The sequence below is a fragment of the Haliotis rufescens genome, unplaced genomic scaffold, assembly GCF_023055435.1.
Source record: "Haliotis rufescens isolate VD_foot unplaced genomic scaffold, xgHalRufe1.0.p SCAF_12, whole genome shotgun sequence".
Lineage (NCBI taxonomy): Eukaryota > Metazoa > Mollusca > Gastropoda > Lepetellida > Haliotidae > Haliotis > Haliotis rufescens.
The window spans coordinates 14,795,310-14,815,057 of NW_025963802.1; the positions used below are offsets into that span (position 1 = coordinate 14,795,310).

General features: G+C 43.5%; 1 protein-coding gene across 9 annotated transcripts in view; it reads right to left on the minus strand.

The window, feature by feature from the left end:
• Window positions 1–839: 839 nt before the first annotated feature.
• The window catches only part of LOC124146094 (matrix metallopeptidase-21-like), a 140,540-nt gene continuing 121,631 nt past the window's right edge, over window positions 840–19,748 (minus strand). For all 9 annotated transcript variants that reach the window (XM_046516177.2, XM_046516176.2, XM_046516173.2 and 6 more), the window contains exons 3-7: window positions 18,727–19,558; window positions 9,156–9,452; window positions 8,301–8,555; window positions 6,875–7,050; window positions 840–5,063 (exon numbers count right to left, since the gene is read on the minus strand). In XM_046516177.2, the coding sequence (XP_046372133.2) occupies window positions 4,773–5,063; window positions 6,875–7,050; window positions 8,301–8,555; window positions 9,156–9,452; window positions 18,727–19,558 (1,851 nt within the window). In that variant the 3' untranslated portion in view covers window positions 840–4,772. The remainder of the gene's footprint in view (window positions 5,064–6,874; window positions 7,051–8,300; window positions 8,556–9,155; window positions 9,453–18,726; window positions 19,559–19,748) is intronic.

A 19,748-nucleotide genomic window follows, 5' to 3' on the forward strand; every position in this document is an offset into this window, starting at 1 on the left:
GTTACAATGGTAGTTTCGCCCCTGGTTTCAAGTAGCAATGGTAGAGTGCGTCGGGTTTAACTCCAATTTTTAACAGTATTCAAGTTACAGCACAGTGTCTCAGCTTAATGTGGTTAGACGTCTACCACTTAGTTGGTTAGGTTGTCGAAACCACGTGACGCTTCATAGGTGCCTTGATGAAGGCCGACTGTCTGGACCAGACAATTCAGTGATTGAGATCATTAGCATCGATCAAGGCAATTGGGATACGATGATATGAATCAACCAAGTCAGCGAGCCTGACCACCCGATCCCGTTAGTCACTTCTTACGACAAGCATAGTCGCCTTTTACGGCAAGCATGGGGTGTTTCTACTATTCTACGCCGGATCTTCACGAGAGAGGGAAAAAAGAGTGTGAGTGAGTGAGTTGGGTTTAACGCCGCTTTTAACAGTATTCCAGTTATATCATGGCGTGTCAGCTTCATGTGGGAGGAAAGCCCGAAGTGATGCAGGTCTCAGACGTTTATCACTTCGGTGAAACCCACGAGCACGGGTATGGTGCTGACAAACCTAGAAACATAATCGGGGTGAACCGGGATTCGAACCCACAATCATAGGTTTCTGGCGTGTCCATGGAACGCAACTCTGCACAGCGAATCACGGCGCCTTAGACGACTGGGCCACCCGTGCTCCCGAGAAAAAAAGAACCAATTACTGTAAAAGTTTGAAACTATAATCGGTTCCTCTAACATGTGACTCACACGGGAAAATGGAAAATAAGTTGGTAATCCTGATGTATTTTAATCGTATTTACTAATGATCAAAGATGTTTGGCAAAAAAGAACAAACACTGGAGCCGTACGAATAGGCAGACATTTATTTGAATGACAGATCGTCGTGACGTACACAGATGCGCATGACACTGATCACGTGATGTACACAGATGCGCATGATACTGATCACGTGATGTACACTGATGCGCATGACAAAAGATCACGTAACGTACACAGACGCGCATGATACTGACCACGTGACGTAAACAGATGCGCATGACACTGATCACGTGATGTACACATATGCGTATGACACTGATCACGTGACGTACACAGATGCGCATGACAGATCACGTGACGTACATATATGCGCAAGACACTAATCACATGACGTACACATATGCGCATGACACTGATCACATGACGTATACAGATGCGTGCATCACTGATCAGGTGGCGGTGGACATGACGGTTGGACAATGGTTTGGTCATAAATTAGACGGCAAATAGTGGACAAGTCATGGCTGACGCATCAACTAAACACATCACATCAGAACGGTAATGAACTTATGACGAAATGGCTACAAAAATAGTTTTCTCGTAAGCATGCTTTTCAAAGTGGCAAGCACGCATGCTCACAAGAACTATTGTAATAAATATCATCCCGAAATGTACACATAACAAAATTAAAATATAAAAACATAACAGTTTATAAATTATGATAAGTAGGTTTTCAGCAGGCACGGCCCTGCTCATATGGCGGGTTTGACATAAATAGCGTACACGTGCATGCACGTGCATATCCGCTTAAGTTTTTGTTACTTGTACGCATACAGAAGAGCAAGAAAGCTACGCCGCCTCCTCACGTGAATACAAGACTTACTACAATTATGTCTTGAAGTCAACCAGACGCCCTAAAAAGGCCATCTGCATACGTTTGGAGCCCTAGCTATCTCTAGCACTCAAAGTCACGTGAAGTCACGTGAAAACTAAGGTTGGTGGTCTGGGACGTGCACATACGTGATGCACGAGCGTTAACTATAGTTAAGGTGGACATGCAAGTAGAGGTCTCCAATGTGTGCACTAGATATATACATAACGTGCGTCTCCCTTTAAAGCTGTGCCCCGTGCTATGCCATACACTATCACTGTACATCTTCCAACAATATCTTTGGCTTAATGTGCGCGATGACTTCGAGCTATAATACTGACTGAAAACGTTTCTCGTACACTACAGCGATACCTTTACGTTCTATGTTTTTAGTATATTTACACATCAGCAACACAACCCCTGCCTCATAGCAATCATCTCTACGCTGCACTTGCTGTTTCAGACTTGTGACAAAATGAAGGAGCTAGAGTTTCAAATTATTAACAAACATCAAAAAAATGGACCACGTAATGACAGAGCGAACATCAGAACAGCTACCCAGGTAGGGTCTACTAAGCCTGCACATACTACGACCCGTCAGGCCAGCAACATTGTCCTGTAGGGTATGTTGTAAAATCGTGGCACCTTATGTGAAATCATTTTTTTAAAAACACAAAAAACTACATTTGGTGAGCATAACAAAGCAACGCTGATTCAACCATGTACTTCTGAATGTTTAGTAGAGTTGATTAAAGTTAAAATGAAACCAAGATGTGGATGTGATAGTTAGAAATGAATAACAAAAACATCGGACCAGCTGACACAATATGCAAAATATATATAAAAAACGTCTTAATACAAGTGAAAACATGTACATACAGTTTCTGAGTAGCCGACTGTGACCAAGCCTTCTAAACATACGAACGGTTCTTTCTGGAACCCTACCGCCAGTAATCCTATCCATGAACAAAACCAATCACTGTGCATGATGAACATGACCAATCACAGGACATGATGAACATGACCAATCACCGTGCACGATTAACAGGCCCAATCACTGCGCATGATGAACAGGACCAATCACCGTGCACGATGAGCAGGACCAATCACATTGCATGATGAACGTGACCAATCACCGTGCATGGTGAACAGGACCAAGCACCGTGCATGTTGAATAGGGCCAATCACATTGCATGATGAACAGGACCAATCACTGTGCATTATGAACAGGACCAATCACCGTCCATGATGAACAGGACCAATCACCGTGCAAGATGAACAGGACCAATCACCATTCATGACGAACAGAACCAATCACCGTGCACGACGAGCAGGACCAACCACCGTGCATGATGAACAGGACCAATCACCGTTCATGATGAACAGGACCAATCACCGTGCAAGATGAACAGGACCAATCACCGTCCATGATGAACAGGACCAATCACCGTGCAAGATGAACAGGACCAATCACCATTCATGACGAACAGAACCAATCACCGTGCACGATGAGCAGGACCAATCACCGTGCATTATGAACAGGACCAATCACCGTTCATGATGAACAGGACCAATCACCGTGCAAGATGAACAGGACCAATCACCGTGCAAGATGAACAGGACCAATCACCGCGCATGATGAACAGGACCAATCACCGCGCATGATGAACAGGACCAATCACCGTGCATGATGAACAGGACCAATCACCGTTCATGATGAACAGGACCAATCACCATGCAAGATGAACAGGACCAATCACCGTTCATGATGAACAGAACCAATCACCGAGCACGATGAGCAGGACCTATCACTGTACATAATGAACAGCGCCAATCACTATGTACAACGAACAGGACTAATCAGAAATGCCCCATGGTAAAAACCAAAGCCAGACAGAGCCTATCAAAATGTTCAGTGGACAGGACCAAATATGGTACACCATAACAAGAACCAATCACTGTGCACCATGGGCAGGGCCAATCACTTTGAACCAGCGACAGGACCAATCGAAAGCATCAAGGCCATGACCGTTCACTATGGGCAGGATCAATCATTGTGCACAGTGGATACGGCCCACCAAAGTCAATCTTTGACTTGACCAAAAGCTGTACATATTGAACATACCCAAGCACTGTAAAGCATGAACAAGAATATATCTATCCTATGGCCAGGACCAATAACTGTACACTGTTTACAGCACTAGTCACTCGACTCAATAGCAAAGACAATCATATTCAATAGGGCTATCATCATGCCCCGACGATACAGACTGTTTACGGTCCTACCAACTAAAAGATCTAAAGCTGCGTAATTCACAGATCTAAAGAAGGACCAAGAGCCTGCTCTGACATATTTCCGTCTATCCGTCCACCAGTCCGAACCGTTACTATTTCGGCGTCAATCTCAGACCTCCAACTGTCCTACATGAGCGAGAACAGGGAGCGAGCGAGCGGGGAATGTACTTGTAAATACAGACCAATTTGTACATCGCGACACGCTAGCCCTTTACTGGATGCTAACAAGTCAATAATGCCCCAAAGGCTATAACGCAACAATATGACATTGAATATAACAGTGGCAGTTCGATCATATAAAAGTGGCAAATACTTCATATAAGATCACGTGTACAAAAAAAACACTTGCTCCTTTGTGTTGAACTTCGCATTCCAAGTGAAATAAGCAATGTCCGGCTGGAGTTGATGATGTGTCCAGCCTTATCAACATACGTTGTCCTTTAATGCAACTCTGCGGTATTTGTCGAGCACTAGCGAAGCCTCGGCCCCATGTAAGCATTAGTATCAACACAACGCTAACAACCAATCAGATGAACGTTAGAATATATCACATGAGCAGTTCATGACATCAGCCCGCTGATATGTCAACTAGCTCTTTCATTAGCACGAGAAGCACGTGCAAGACGAGAAGCACGGTTTCCAAGACAGGACCTATGCCAGACATCATCTATGTACATGGGATCCCTCTCAGAAGTGGATTGACGCCTCGGATGGAACTCCGTTTGTCGGATTGTCCTGGCTTCAGCAGGTGCTCCTCTGATCTGTGCTCGTGGTCACTGTTGACGTCATCTATAATACGGGTCACGTGACATTTCGAATTGAAGTCCTCACACAGTGGGCGTCATAATGTCATTCACTCCATATCTGTGACGTCACAAATATCGAACCACTTTTCATACCACTTGCCTCTGTATTCCAGCGTATTCTGTGTTTGTTTGATCCTCGGATGAAACCTCGTATTCTGCCAAAACTCCTCATCTTTAAATAAGTACATGGCTTTGTCCTTGTAGGAATAATACACGGCGTCCACAGTCGCCGGCAGCGGCTTCTCCCCTTCTTTCACGGGGTACTCATCCACGATTTTCACTTTCCGAACACAGCAACCTCGGGTCTCTTCGGGCTCCTTCGGATCATAAACGTAGACCTGAAATAACAAGCATCTATGAGTCATCTACGTAGGAAGCTGACGAAACAAGCACTTATTATCATAGATTCAGAAGTTCATATCCAACCCAAAAACAGATCCAGGGTGGACCATTTTCCAATGACATTGCGAAGCGTTTCTGTGCCTTCATTCCCGTACAGATTGCATACCGAAACTTAAACCAATTGGTCTCCGGTGGAACACTACAGCTACTCATACACTCCTTCACCGCCGTCTACGCAGGTTATACCTGAATAGTAACATGTCTTTAGACGTACGCTCACACACATAGGTGGTCCGAGAGAAACCCAAGATGGTCGGTGTGTTTGTTTCGCGATACACGCGTGGCTTGAAACTCGTTCCTGCTGACGCCGTGCTTTTATAAACAAAGTGCTTTGTAACTCTGCTCTTCCCGACCCCTTCCCCCCTAAACGCTGAGGTGTGCGAGCAAATCCACGTGTACGATTCTTACGCTGTTGATGGCAAGTCTCTACGAAGATAATTAGAGGTCTGTAAATGGGCACCCTGTTGACATTTCACTGTATGTGTTATGAAATCATCTTACAATGTTTAAACACAAGTGACACCTGAGGTGTTCGGGAGCGACTAGCTTTTGACACCAACACTGTATAAACGAGAATTCTAAAAGGAGAAATTATTACACCAGCTCATTATTTGGTGATTAGATCTAAGTAAGCGCTTAAGCGCTCCAAAACTGACGCTCTACGCCTATGACTCATATCAACGGTGTTGCCTTTTGGAGGAATGAGGGGCTGACTACACTGAACCCTGGCAGTTCCAACTGATTTACACCCCGATGCCGTGTGCAGGATTCTCCACGCTGCCTTTCTATCACAGACACCTGCATTGCTCCTATTTCTCCTAAACCACTGAGCATCGCCGGTTACTTCCAACACGTGCCCTTTTACTCTTATTTCTCTTCACCTTTTGAGCATGTTCAGCTATTTCAAAAACTGCTTTCCTCTCGACTGTCATGATCTGTTGAAGACAATAGGGAACGTACGACCACTACTATGTTCCCGTTCTTATGACCTTTTGAGCAGTCAGGAATGACCGACAATTACCCTGGTTCTATTTCTTATAACCTGTTGACCCTGGTCCTATTTCTTATTACCTGTTGAAAAGAGTCGGGAATGACCGACAATTATTCTGGTCCTATTTCTTATTACCTGTTGAACACAGTCGTTAATGACCGACATCCCTGGTCCTATTACCTATAACCTGTTAAACACAGTCGGGAATGACCGACAATAACCCTGGTTCTATTTCTTATTACCTGTTGACCCTGGTCCTATTTCTTATTACCTGTTGAAAAGAGTCGGGAATGACCGACACTTATTCTGGTCCTATTTCTTATTACCTATCACAGTCGGGAATGACCGACAATTACTCTGGTCCTATTTCTTATTACCTGTTGATCAAAGTCGGAAATGACCGACAATTACTCTGGTCCTATTTCTTATTACCTGTTGAACACAGTCGGGAATGACCGACAATTACACTGGTCCTATTTCTTATTACCTGTTGAACACAGTCGGGAATGACCGACAACTACCCTGGTCCTATTACTTATTACCTGTTGATCAAAGTCGGGAATGACCGACACATACCCTAGTTCCATTTCTAATTAACTGTTGAACACAGTAGCGAACGACCGACAAGAGATATTCTTCTGACAACGTCACTGAATAATATCCCATTCAAACACTCGTAATAAAGTGGACTTTGATACTAAACTACAATATGCCAGTCTAAACGTTTGAGAAATTAGTTAAAACGTATCCACTTACATATTCATCTTTGAAAAAGTAGATATTCTTGTCTCGCAAGTCAAAGAACACAGCGTCCAGGTTGTCTGGGATACGGTCTTCCGATCCCTCCTTTGCCGGAAACCCTTCTGATATCTTCTTGGGGTAACCGTCAAACACCTTGTCGTTGTCGTTATCGTACCGGTAGAAATCCTCTCCTGGGAACATACGATATGTAGGTATACAGAACATATCACCAGGTGGTTACAGAGATCGGGTACTGTGTCACTGATGTGTGGCATATTAGGTGTTTAAATTGCAATTAGGCTCACTTATAAACTGCCGGGCAAAAGATTAATTTTAATTTTCTTAATTTTTAATTTTGGATTTCAACAAAGTATTGAAAAGTTAAAAGTCGACGAAATACTGCAAAGCTAAGGTTCAAAACACACCTATGATGCCTGTATGAAATACAGCATAATCGAATAACCAATTCTTGTTTGTCTCGTTTTGGCCACCTTGAGCTACCTTCCTGCCACGAAAGCGGTGATGAACCATAACAAGCGAACCCACTACCTGCTGAGCTACTTTCCTGCCCTTTAAGAAGTGATAGATTGTAACAAGCGAACCCATAACCCGCTGAGCTACCTTCCTTCCCTTTAAGAAGTGATAGGTTGTAACAAGCGAACCCACTACCCGCTGAGCTACCTTCCTGACATGAAAGCGGTGATGAACTATAACAAGCGAACCCACTACCGGCTGAGCTACCTTCCTGCCACGAAAGCGGTGATGAACTATAACAAGCGAACCCACTACCCGCTGAGCTACCTTCCTGCCATGAAAACGGTGATGAACTATAACAAGCGAACCCACTACCCGCTGAGCTACCTTCCTGCCCTTTAAGAAGTGATAGATTGTAACAAGCGAACCCACTACCCACTGAGCTACCTTCCTGGCCTGAAAGAAGTGACAGATTGTAAGAAGCGAAGCCACTACCCGCTGAGCTACCTTCCTGTCCTCTTAGAAGTGACAGATTGTAACAAGCGAACCCACTACCCGCTTAGCTACCTCCCTGCCCTTAAAGCAGTGACAGATTGTAACAAGCGAACCCATTACCCGCTGAGCTACCTCCCTGTCCTCTTAGAAGTGACAGATTGTAACAAGCGAACCCACTACCCGCTGAGCTACCTCCCTGCCCTTAAAGCAGTGGCAGATTGTAACAAGCGAACCCACTACCCGATGTGCTACCTCCCTGCCCTTAAAGCAGTGGCAGATTGTAACAAGCGAACCCACTACCCGATGTGCTACCTCCCTGCCCTTAAAGCAGTGGCAGATTGTAACAGGCGAACCCACTACCCGATGTGCTACCTCCCTGCCCTTAAAGCAGTGGCAGATTGTAACAAGCGAACCCACTACCCGATGTGCTACTTCATCGCCCGGAAGGCAGTGACAAGGTCTATAGTCTAACCTTTAAAGAAATAAGCTTCATTAGCCATGGTGGTGTCTGTGAAGTACCAGACATGGATGTAGGCGTCGATTCCATCGGGGACGCCGTCCCACTCCCGTGCGATGTACAAAGGGTCACCGTATCGTGTTCTGTTGGCATGGTTCTCGTACATCCAGTACCTGTTCTGGCGGAAGAAGTATGTGTTGTAGATGAACTGGTTGTCGGGACGCTTCCTCACCCAGTCGAACAACGTATCGAAGTGTCCTTTGCATACACCTGGAGGACAATGAAAACATAGGACCGATGAGACTACATGAGTGTTGATTTGCCCGCACATAAACCTGAGCGAATGTTGTTTTAAGTTAGCAATATTCCAGTTTTATCATGACGCGCCTGTAAACAGTCGACCACGGGCCAGGCAAACGAGAGATTGAGAGCATGAGCAACAGGCAAACAGCCACGTCACACATCGTAACCACTCGATCCACACTTTAGTCAGTTATTGCAACCAACATTGGATGCTTAGGACTGCTTCCGGAAAACAGTATACCTAGGTTTAAAACTGTATCCTGACATTAAACGACTTCGTTTCCCAAACACTGATAGTACTGTAACAAATATTGATATAGGTAACACAGAGTGTGAAGTCGGTACTGTATCGAAACAGAACCTTCGGCTTCCAGTGGATGTCAGCTCCAAGGATATCAGCAGCCCTGGTCAACCCTCAAGACCATCTTCTTCAAAAGAGCATGATAGAACGCTCTTGAGCAGGGGCCATCTAGAAAAGATGCGCTATATACATCTATGATTTATTATCATTTATTGGCAATAGTTCCTAGGGTCCTAGGGTTCTCCGGAATCTTCTAAAAATCTTACCATATATCTGTTGAATGGCCTTCCGGTCTTCCCAGCCCAGTTCAAACTCGGGCTGCTGCATCTCGAAGCCGTGGTAGATGGCGTACATAATGGAATACGACTTATTTCGGTGAGCAAGTCCCAGCACATGACCGATCTCGTGCACTGCCACACGCAGAAGATAAATCCCCTCAGGGCTGTACGACCGGATAGACTTAAAGTTTTCCTCGTCGTCGAAGTGCATGTTCCCGGCTTTCCAGGAATGGGCGATCTCACCCCCACTGCCGTCGAACTTATGGGGACAGTTTTGATGATTACCTGTGAACATAGAGCAAGGAGTTAAACAATCGTTTGTACACCAGCACGTTGGTCAAAGAAGATGTAGCCTGGCCCAGTCTGTTTTCATGGACAAGACTACATTGGTCCTTTTTAGGAGTCTAGTGAGCGAGTGCATATTATCTAACGCCACAAACAGGAATGGTCAATCTATGCCACCGCAGCCTGTGTATTTTGTATATGGCCCAGTGACTGAAAGAGTGAGGAACAACCTAAACCATTGAGGAACATCTTCACGAACTCATCCAATCCACATTTTCGTCGGTTCTTACGAAAAGCATGATATCCATGGGGCATAAGTCGTTATCACAACAGGGACGACTTTAGAGAACTGGGGATGGAGACATCGGGTCGGGGTTTAAATGACTTGGTTGTCCAATCAGAGTTGACAGGCTCGACTTGATATACAGCTTGTAGTTTTTATATACATTAGAATCTCGAAGACAGTAAGTCCTGAGTCGACGAGTCTACAATAGTTCTTGAGACAACAGGCCCACAGTAAATATTTATCTAAGACAGCAAGTGCATTGTATTTTCTTGTCTTGTGACAAAAATAGTCTCTAATATCTTCACAGACAATGATAATCTATGACAAGTCTTGAGACAAGAATATAGAGTACTTGAAACATCAGAATCGGCCCCTTTACCGCCATTTCCTCAAAACTTCTCAAGTCCACCATGTACTTCCAGTAAATAATATTTACTTCAAAGCCTTGACCCCAATGGTCTGAAGATTCAACAACTACCAAAGTCTCAACAGCATCAGAAACTGGCAATGAATGATACAACCATGTTTCAGAATAGCCTTAAAGATGGCCTTGACCTTGGATAGACATAGCACCAACATTGGACGTGTTTGGATTTGAAAAGATGCCTGCAAATATATACGTTTATGGCTGTAGAAGAAACCATGTCTCAAAAACTGTCAATGATACAACTGTGTTTTACAAAAACAACAACATTACAAATAGCACATGCAGTGGCTGTCAAATTCCAACACGATCTTAAAGTAGTCCAGTTTCACGTTGTCGGTGGTCATTGTCTGCAATACAGCTAGACAATGAAAGGCTGAAGACAACGCTGATCTGCAGCGAGCGCAGTGATGACAGTCTGCAGTAGGCTTTGAGGCAACGTGTTGTCAAGTGTTGAGAGAATCCAAGTGCTGTGTGGTATGTTCTTCCTATCTGGAATGCCGTATTTGAGACATCAGGTATGTAAACATATCCTTGAGTATTAACACTGACAGAATGCAATCCAACAGGACACATTCATATAACACATGTACTGATGGTCCATACGGATAGACTCACTGACATGAAGAGAAAACCCAGAACGGCTTTCGACCAATTACGAACGAAAGTAACCAGTTTATTCTGACACAAAGATTCCTTGATCAACAACACTGTGTCTGTTGAAGTCAGATATGACACAGTTTAGCAATAGCTGAATAACAGGACCACAAAATCAGTCAAATATCTTCATCAAAGTCGATAATCACGCAGAGCACTTTTGTTAATATTTATGGTAATTCATTAATGACTATTACTAATTACACTGTTTTGGCTGCATGTATTAAAGGAAGTCTCAAATCCGTGTCTCTGCTACCTCTCTTGTATATTGGTGAGTTTAAGTCTTAACGCCGTTTTAAACAGTATTCCAGTTTCATCAAGGCGTGTTAGCTTAATGTGGTAGGGAAAGCCCGATGTGATGCAGATCTATGTGTTTACCACTTTAGAGAAACCCACGAGCACGGTGTGGTGCTGACAAACCTAGAAACATAATCGGGGCGAACCGGGATTCGAACCCACGATCATAGATGTGTGGCGTGCCCAAAGGACGTAATTCTGCACAGCGACTTGCCGACCCTTGTACGACTGCGCCACCCCTGCCCCTGATGTATATGAAGCAGCAGTTGATACATATCTTTGTAACACAGAGACAGTGGCACCACATCGAGGATGACAATAGGCACCACAGCGTGAGCACTCCCTTTAACCTGTATGCTGACACACAAATATTTTTCTCTGAAAGGTGCCAAACAATTTGTTTTGGTTTTGGGCCCAACACCTTTTGTTTTTTAGAACACCCAGGATGCCCAATGTAACGGTTTATTTGTATTTGTATTAAGTATTTGTATTGTATTAAGTATCGGAATAAAAATTATTTACAAATATTATACAAATTCCCAAAATATCACATAGTCAGCAAAGTCTGCTCCTCGCGTATGGTGTTTATAACTACTTCATTCGGGGCAATGAGAGATTCAAGAATTAATTTATCTTTGTAAATACGTCAACGCTGCAAAAGTTTTACTTATTTATTCAGCACTTGTGTTTTTATACCAGCGTGTATTTTTTCTGAAATTCAAGTCAAATCTGGCTTCTTTAAAATGCGTATACAGAATAACAACCAACATAAACCTTGCGTGAAGCACGTTCTTGTAGCGCCACCGTGTAGCCATAACGACGCTATGTCCGGGGGTACCCCGGGACCAATTACACCACTTTAACAAGCCCCGTTCCATAGGGTAGTACTTGTAGACTGATAACCACGCTCAAAGACAAGCAGCCCTCCAACAAACGTAGTAGAGGTACTCCAAGTGCTCCTCCGCCCAGTCTTCGACCAAATAAACGTACGGTATTTCAGGAACCGATTAGTTTGGCACTGGCACAATATACCATCTTAATAAAGACAACCAAATTCTTCAAAGCGGCAGCTTTCAGCGAAAGGTTTGGTACACTGGCTTTGCTAGAATTAGTAGAAACTTGACTCCCTAACAGTAAGACTTTTGTTCTGGTGCGGCAAAGACTTCAAAGCGCTGAGCTCGTGGATGAGAATACAGCTTGACTCTCGTAGCCACGGAAAGGTAATTCAGTCATTTGCCCGCTGCTACATTTACATCCGGGCTCTTTAGTTTGGTTCCCCAAATAGCATAAATGTAGCCAACTGTTGAACGCTCTTCCACATCGTTTGTTGAAGACCTGTATGACTAATGAAGACAATTGCTCCAGGCTTCACGCGTACAACGCTTTGTTGCTAATACTGTTCACATCAAAAAGAACTCCCAGCTACCGTTTCTTTAACCAGGTTCAGAAACGACGGGACATAAATAATTCCTTCTCCCCAATGAAAGTAACCAAGTGGCAGGATGATAATTTCTAAGTTCCCTTTTGGTACCTTAACAAAACGTCGATCTTGTCAAACCTATTTGTAGTTTAGTTTTTTTGTGATTTATTTTAGCTATTGGTGAATGATCCATTGCACGGATGATGACAGCGATGGCTTTAAACCATCACAATTCTGGATTTAGACACTGAACTGTTTTTTTAGAAACAGCCTTCGTGAATGTTGTTTTTAGGGCTATATATTTTGGGAAATTCAAGAAGGTATTTTGGTGACAGGGACGTACTGAATGGCATCAGAGCCACACGGGGGTAACATAAATCACCTAGCAACAGGTGCTTGCTGGCACGATGCTACAGACTAACATTGTTGTCTTTCAGACCAGCGGAGAAGACGTTTGTGCTTTGTCTGTGTGTTTGTTGTTTAACGCCGCACTCAGCAATAGTCCAGCTATATGATGGCGGCCTGTAAATATTCGAGTGGACCAGCCAATCCAGTGATTGACACCATGAACATCGATCTACGCAATTTGGATACGATGCCATGCATCAACCAAGTCAGCGAGCCTGACCACCCGATCCCGTTACTCGCCTCTTACGACAGGCATAGTCGCCTCTCACAGCAAGCATGGGTTGCTGAAGGCTTATTCTTCCCGGGATCTTCACAGGTGAAGACGTTTGTGAATACAGTCTTAGTTACAACTCGTCCATGCATGAGATGACATGGTATTATTGAGTTCTTCAAGACCAGTATTGGCCATTCTACATACATGTATTGTGAGTGAGTGCGTTTGGTTTAACGCTCTTTGAAGAGTATTTCAATCATATCACAGCGTCTCAGCTTGATGTGTGAGGAGAGTCCGAAATGATGCAGGTCTATGACATGTACCATTTTGGTGAAACCCACGAGAACGTAGGGTGCTGACAAGCCTAGAAACATTATCAGGGCGAATCGGGATTTCACCTCACGGGGTGGCATGATGGGCTTAACTCTACATGGGCCACGACCACTGGGCCACCGTCGACCCTTTCGCATATGGAAAGGCAGTTTGAGGAACGTGATAACCAGTAGTCAATCTGCATCAAACACAATTGTTTGAAGGGTTATGGCCTCACAGCATATCAGTGGATATTTACGTCGCCATATCCACCTGGGTTCGAATCCTGGATTTTCGGTAGCTATTATTCTTGATTAGTCGCCACCATAAACAAGCGTGGCGGTTTCACCAAAGTGGTAATTGTCTAAGACTCACATCACTGTGTACACATATGTTTGGTGTTTTAACGAGAATTTGCACAACGATCTCGTAGACAAATCCCAATGTTGAATGGCTAGGGCCGTGGACGTACAGTCTGACTCTGGTTAACAGAAAGGATACATGGAAACCAGCATTCAACAGTGGTCTTCGATGAAGCAATGGAGTTGGGTCCCCTATAGCTATGACAGTACGCTGATCGTGGGTTCGAATCTATCTAGCACCATGTTAGATAATCTGTGAACAGAATCAGGTTTCAAACTCGTTGACTTGGTTGATGCATGTCATCGTATCCCATCGTGTCATCGATGCTCATGATGTCAACCAATGGAGTGTCTGGTCCAGACTCGATTAGTTTCAGACCGCCGCCATGTAACTGGAATATTGCTGAGTGCGGCGTTAAACAACAAGCAAACAAACAAACCATGTTAGACATATCAGACACATTCACATTGTTACCCTATCCAAATGTCAGAAGTCTTACCTCATATCGGACATGTAAAAAAGGGGGATGAATGGCTGACGCAGATACTTTACTTCCCCACGCAGTAAGCCAAGCGAAGACATTGTTACCCTAAGACGATGCAGTAACCCCAGACGAATACATCGTTACCGATAGACAAAACAGAAACCCCACACAAACACATTGTTACCTTAAACGAAACGGAAAGCCCAGACAAATACATTGTTACCCTAGGACGATGCAGAAACCCCAGACCAATACATTGTTGCCCCATGACGAAACAAATCCAAGACGAATACAGTGTTACCTCGTGACGAAACAAATCCAAGACGAATACATTCTATCCCATGACGAAACAAATCAAAGACGAATACATTGTGACCCCAAGACGAATACATTGTTTCTCCATGACGAAACAAATCCAAGACGAACACATTGTTACCCCATGACGAAACAAATCCAAGACGAACACATTGTTACCCCATGACAAAATAAAAACCCAAAACCTTCACAAAACTCTTTCGGAATTACATTTCGTTATGTTCATCTACATAATTCAGTGCACGCATGCACTCTAACCGAGTCACGTGATGCCTGGCGTATGGTACATGATACCCGATACATGATACGCACGTTATTCGTCGCACGTAGCTGCACGGTAGGTGAACAGTTGAGACCTTGGAGGAGGGGGGTTAGGCAAGGGGGGATGTGGTAACCATAAGCCTCATTCCTCGCATCATTAACATGTGGTATTGATTAAGAGGATATTACACGCTAAGAAGACGTACAGTGCAGTGATGCTCCTCAGCTGAGACAGATGAACGATGTTCTAAGCAGAGAGATGCGGTTAGTCGGGAGTGAGTTATTGTGCGTGTTGGACCATATCTTGCCTGAATATCTAAGTATTGATACAACCGCAAATGTTCTGGATATATATGGAGTAGATTATGATGGTGTCATTGTTACGAATGTTTACTGTGGTTGGTTGGTTTGTTGTTTAACGCCGCACTCAGCAATGTTCCAGCTATATGACATCTTCCTGAGGCAAGAGAGTTAACTGACTATAAAAGTCCAGTTTCCACCATTAATGTTCAACACTATTTTGACCACTGGACTTTGTTTCGTCTGATAATCGAGACTGGTTATTCTCTGGCGTTGTTTTTTATATTTATTGGCTTAATCGTTAAACTAGTCTTTATTACGAACACTCGCCCGTACATATACCATGGCCTAGATTTGGTTTGTATTATTTGTAAAGGTTGGTATATGCATGGTTTATTACACATCATGGCAGGGTTGGGTTTTTTTTCAATCCCGTACGCATCATGGCATATTGGTAATATGGTAATCATGGTATGTTGGTAATATTTCCATCCATACAAGTCATGGCATGGTTGTCACAGTCACCTCTATACAAGTCATGGCATATTGGTCATAATCACCTCTGTACGTGTCAAAGTGCGTTGGTAATATTACCCTTCCATACATGTCATGTTGTATCTATGTTGGTCATATTCCCCTCCGTATACGTAATGTTCGTAATATTCCCTTCCACACAAGTCATGGTGTGTATATATGTTGGTCATATTGCCCTTCGTATACGTAATGTTCGTAATATTCCCTTCCACACAAGTCATGGTGTGTATATATGTTGGTCATATTCCCTCCGTATACGTAATGTTCGTAATATTCCCTTCCACACAAGTCATGGTGTGTATATATGTTGGTCATATTGCCCTTCGTATACGTAATGTTCGTAATATTCCCTTCCACAGGTCATGGTGTGTATATATGTTGGTCACATTCCCCTCCGTATACGTAATGTTCGTAATATTCCACTCCATCTCCATAGCATGATCGTGATACCCGCAGACGTCCTAAACATTTACGTTGTAAATTAAAGCGACTAAACCATTTCAATAATCATACGACATCTCCACTGAAAGCAGAATCCATTGTACGTTTCCAACTAAGTCATAAGCATGTGTTTATGAATCACTATAAAACAGTTATGATACTAGGTGTTCGCGAAGAGGTAAGCGTATCCTGCCCCACCGGTGGCACCCGTTACAAACACACGCAAAGGCAAGTCAATTTACCTGAAAAACACGGCAACAAATGTTACGAGTAAAAACATGGATTTGCATCCGACATCATTTCTTTGACCGATACGTCAAATTGGGTAATGTCCTCCAATGCCCACCCCAAACCTTTTTGAAAAGCTTATCTGAAGCCATGAATGTTGCAACCACTTTTGAGCAAGAATCGTATGACGCTCTTTGAAATTTTCTTAGAAAGAGCATGTTCGAATGTACCTCAAAAGTTGAGTAATGTTGAAGGCTTGAATATTGTTAGTCACAAAGGAACAGCTGAATATTATAAAGTAGAAGTGATCCATCTTGTCTTACACCCTGAATCTCTATCTTTACGTCCCTAACACGATACAGTTGAGGTAGTCTTACTTGTCTCTCCTATTTTCAGTTGACATGGGTCAATCAGTTGAAGGGAATCCAAAACAATATTAAGCTAAATTATATCATATCATATATGCATCGCTTTCCAGTGCGCAATGATTTGTCAAAACGAAGTTGTATATTCCCGTGTGACCATCGTATACGCGCCGTTCATGACGCAACTCGCGCCATCACTGAAGAGCGTCGGAAAGCACGTGAGTCATAAGTGATAATTCTGCGTGGATTTCGCTCTCTAAGCCGAACCAGCTATTTACATAGAGAAGCCTCTTACTCACTCTTCAGATTAGTTTACAAATGATGAATATCATGAATACCCTCACACTTAATGCGATAATAACTAGAGTGTGCATGACAAATGCTCTCTTAGAGTAAAAATAGAGCTTATGTGACCACATGGTTTGATCCTATGATTGTACCACAGAAGAATCCTCATTTTAAATCTGACTAAAACTGCAAGATATCAATCATTCCGACATTAATTCGATAAGATAACAGTGAATGTTCCATCAACAAGGTGGCTGGTGTCTCGCCCTATGATAGCGGCTCCATGATACTGCAAGATACGAGCTTCATCCGCTGGTTCTCTGGTGATCGGTTAGTATTGACTGGCTGTCGGAATGAGCGTCAGTAAGCTCTTGATTCTGCCATAACATACACCAGCAGTGATGAGATATCGAGGGATTTTGTATGGAAATGCGTCGTGATTCATCACAGCCTCGCTTTCAGATATTGCTGTATCAACTCACTGTTTTGTTACAGATGTAAATTTAAACGTCAACGCCAGAAAACAACAAATCTCGATTATCTATCATTAACATGCATTTCCGATCCGTGTCGAACTAAAATAAATTGTTGAAATCTTAATGATAGTAACCATTGGGTGTGAGTGAGTATCGTTTTACGCCGCTTTTAGCAATATTTCAGCAATATCACGATAAACCAATATCACGGGAAACCAGAAATGGACTTTGCTCATTGTACCCATGTGGGGAATCGAACCCGAGTCGTTAGCGTAACGAGCGAACGCTTTAACCACTGGGCTACCCCACCGTCCCTGTATGACAGTAGTGAGTGAGGCTCTGCCCCTTAGTGAACAATATCAGCGACATGTCAGCAGGCCTCAAAGTGCGACTGATGCTGGATTAGATAAACCAGTGGTTGATGAAATGAGCAACCACCTAACCTGAGTTAGGTTTAATCTTGCTTTGAACAATATTTTAGTTGGTTTGGTAGTATATCATAGCAGCTTCATGTGGGAGAAAAGCCAAAAGTGGCGGACACGGGCAGGGACAATGTGCTACCAGAATAAGGATTAAAATGGGGTGGGTCTTGGATTCGAATAAAAAATCAGTGGATCCTGACACGTCTAAGGGACGCAACTCGGATGTCTTTCACCACTTGGTCACTTATGCCGCCGATGATAGGTCATCGGCCAGGCTACTGCAGCGGTACCCAGGGCAGACATTGCCTTGTTCCTTCGGCAGTTCACGTATAACGGGCGGTAGGGTAGCCTAGTGGTTTAAGGGTTGGTTCATCAATTCGATTCGACTCCCCACGTGGATACAAGTTTTTGGTGTCCACCACTATCATATAGCTACGAATATAATGAAGACGGCGTAAAACACAACTCACTCACTATGACTTCTTTTAACAATAACACAAGTCATATTTTAAGCCCACCACTCCATGCCAACCGTTCAAGGAGACACCAGGAGATCCTTTAAAATATTGCAGCGTCAGCATTTCTAGATAATTCATGAATTGATACTGTGTGGAACATCGTAACAACAGAATCATAAAGGTTTTTTATCAATGACCCGCACAAATAATAACAAGTTTAACGGTGTTCTAAGTACTTCAAGAACCAATAGTTTCATCAGCAGCCACTGAACGCACAACTGAAGGATGAAATCATACATATCAAAATTACAAAATGCTTACCTCTTCCAAATGCTATTTCAATATCAACGTCTCGTATATCACCACCAGTGTCCTCAACAAACTTGGGTGGGATGACCTCGCTCCACATTCGGAAAGCGAGGTCAATGGTCGCCCTTTGGTCCTCAACTGGTATCCTTGTGCTGTAGCCATTGGTCAGAAGCCTCCAGCGAATGACTTCTTTGTTGATCATCTGACCATTCTCATCCCGCGACTTCCAGAAAGGCAAAGGTCCACCAGTGTGCTTTGCTTCCACTATAACTGAGCGCTTCTTCCGCTCTGACACAGTCAATGGATCAAGTATTTTAGAGTCTATTTCCTTAAGCTTGTCAATGTATTCTTGGACATGGCGTTTTCTCCTGACCAGAGATGACTTATTAGGTTTTCCTACTAACACTTTCATCAGGTGAGAGTTACTGGTCGACCGACGCCACAGTCTCTGAGTAGGAGGGGCAGACTTATTGCTCTCTCGAAGTCCTGCCCGGTTCCTACCACTCATCTCGCTCTGCGGGTTCGAACCCGGACTGTCTTTGTTATCTTTGGCCACGCTTGTGGCGTTCGGATTGGCCGATTCCGATTCCTTGTCCTTATTGCCACAACGGGAACTACTCATCAACACTCGAGTGTCTTCGTCAAGCTCACCCGTCTCCGGCAAATTATAGTTCCTCTGGTATTCCCTTAAAGCCTTGGCAACATGTTCTTCATTACACGTGCTGCGGCCTCCTTCCTCTTCCAACTTCAGATTATGAATAGGTGAAAAGACGGTTCTAAAAAACGGCACTCGGTTGTTCCGTGTTAACTTGCATCGTAGATAGCCATACTTGTCCAAAACAGCCTGGAATTAGAATATTAAAAAGTTCGTAAAAAACAGTTCTCAACATGGCCTTTATTTCAATCTTTTCAATTAATTTGATATCGGTAAAGTTACCTTAATGCGTGTGATGTAAACATCTCAAATGTCTTCTTATCAAGTATGTCGAGTATCAAGTTCATGAACTATAATATAACACGTGTCTGACGTCTAT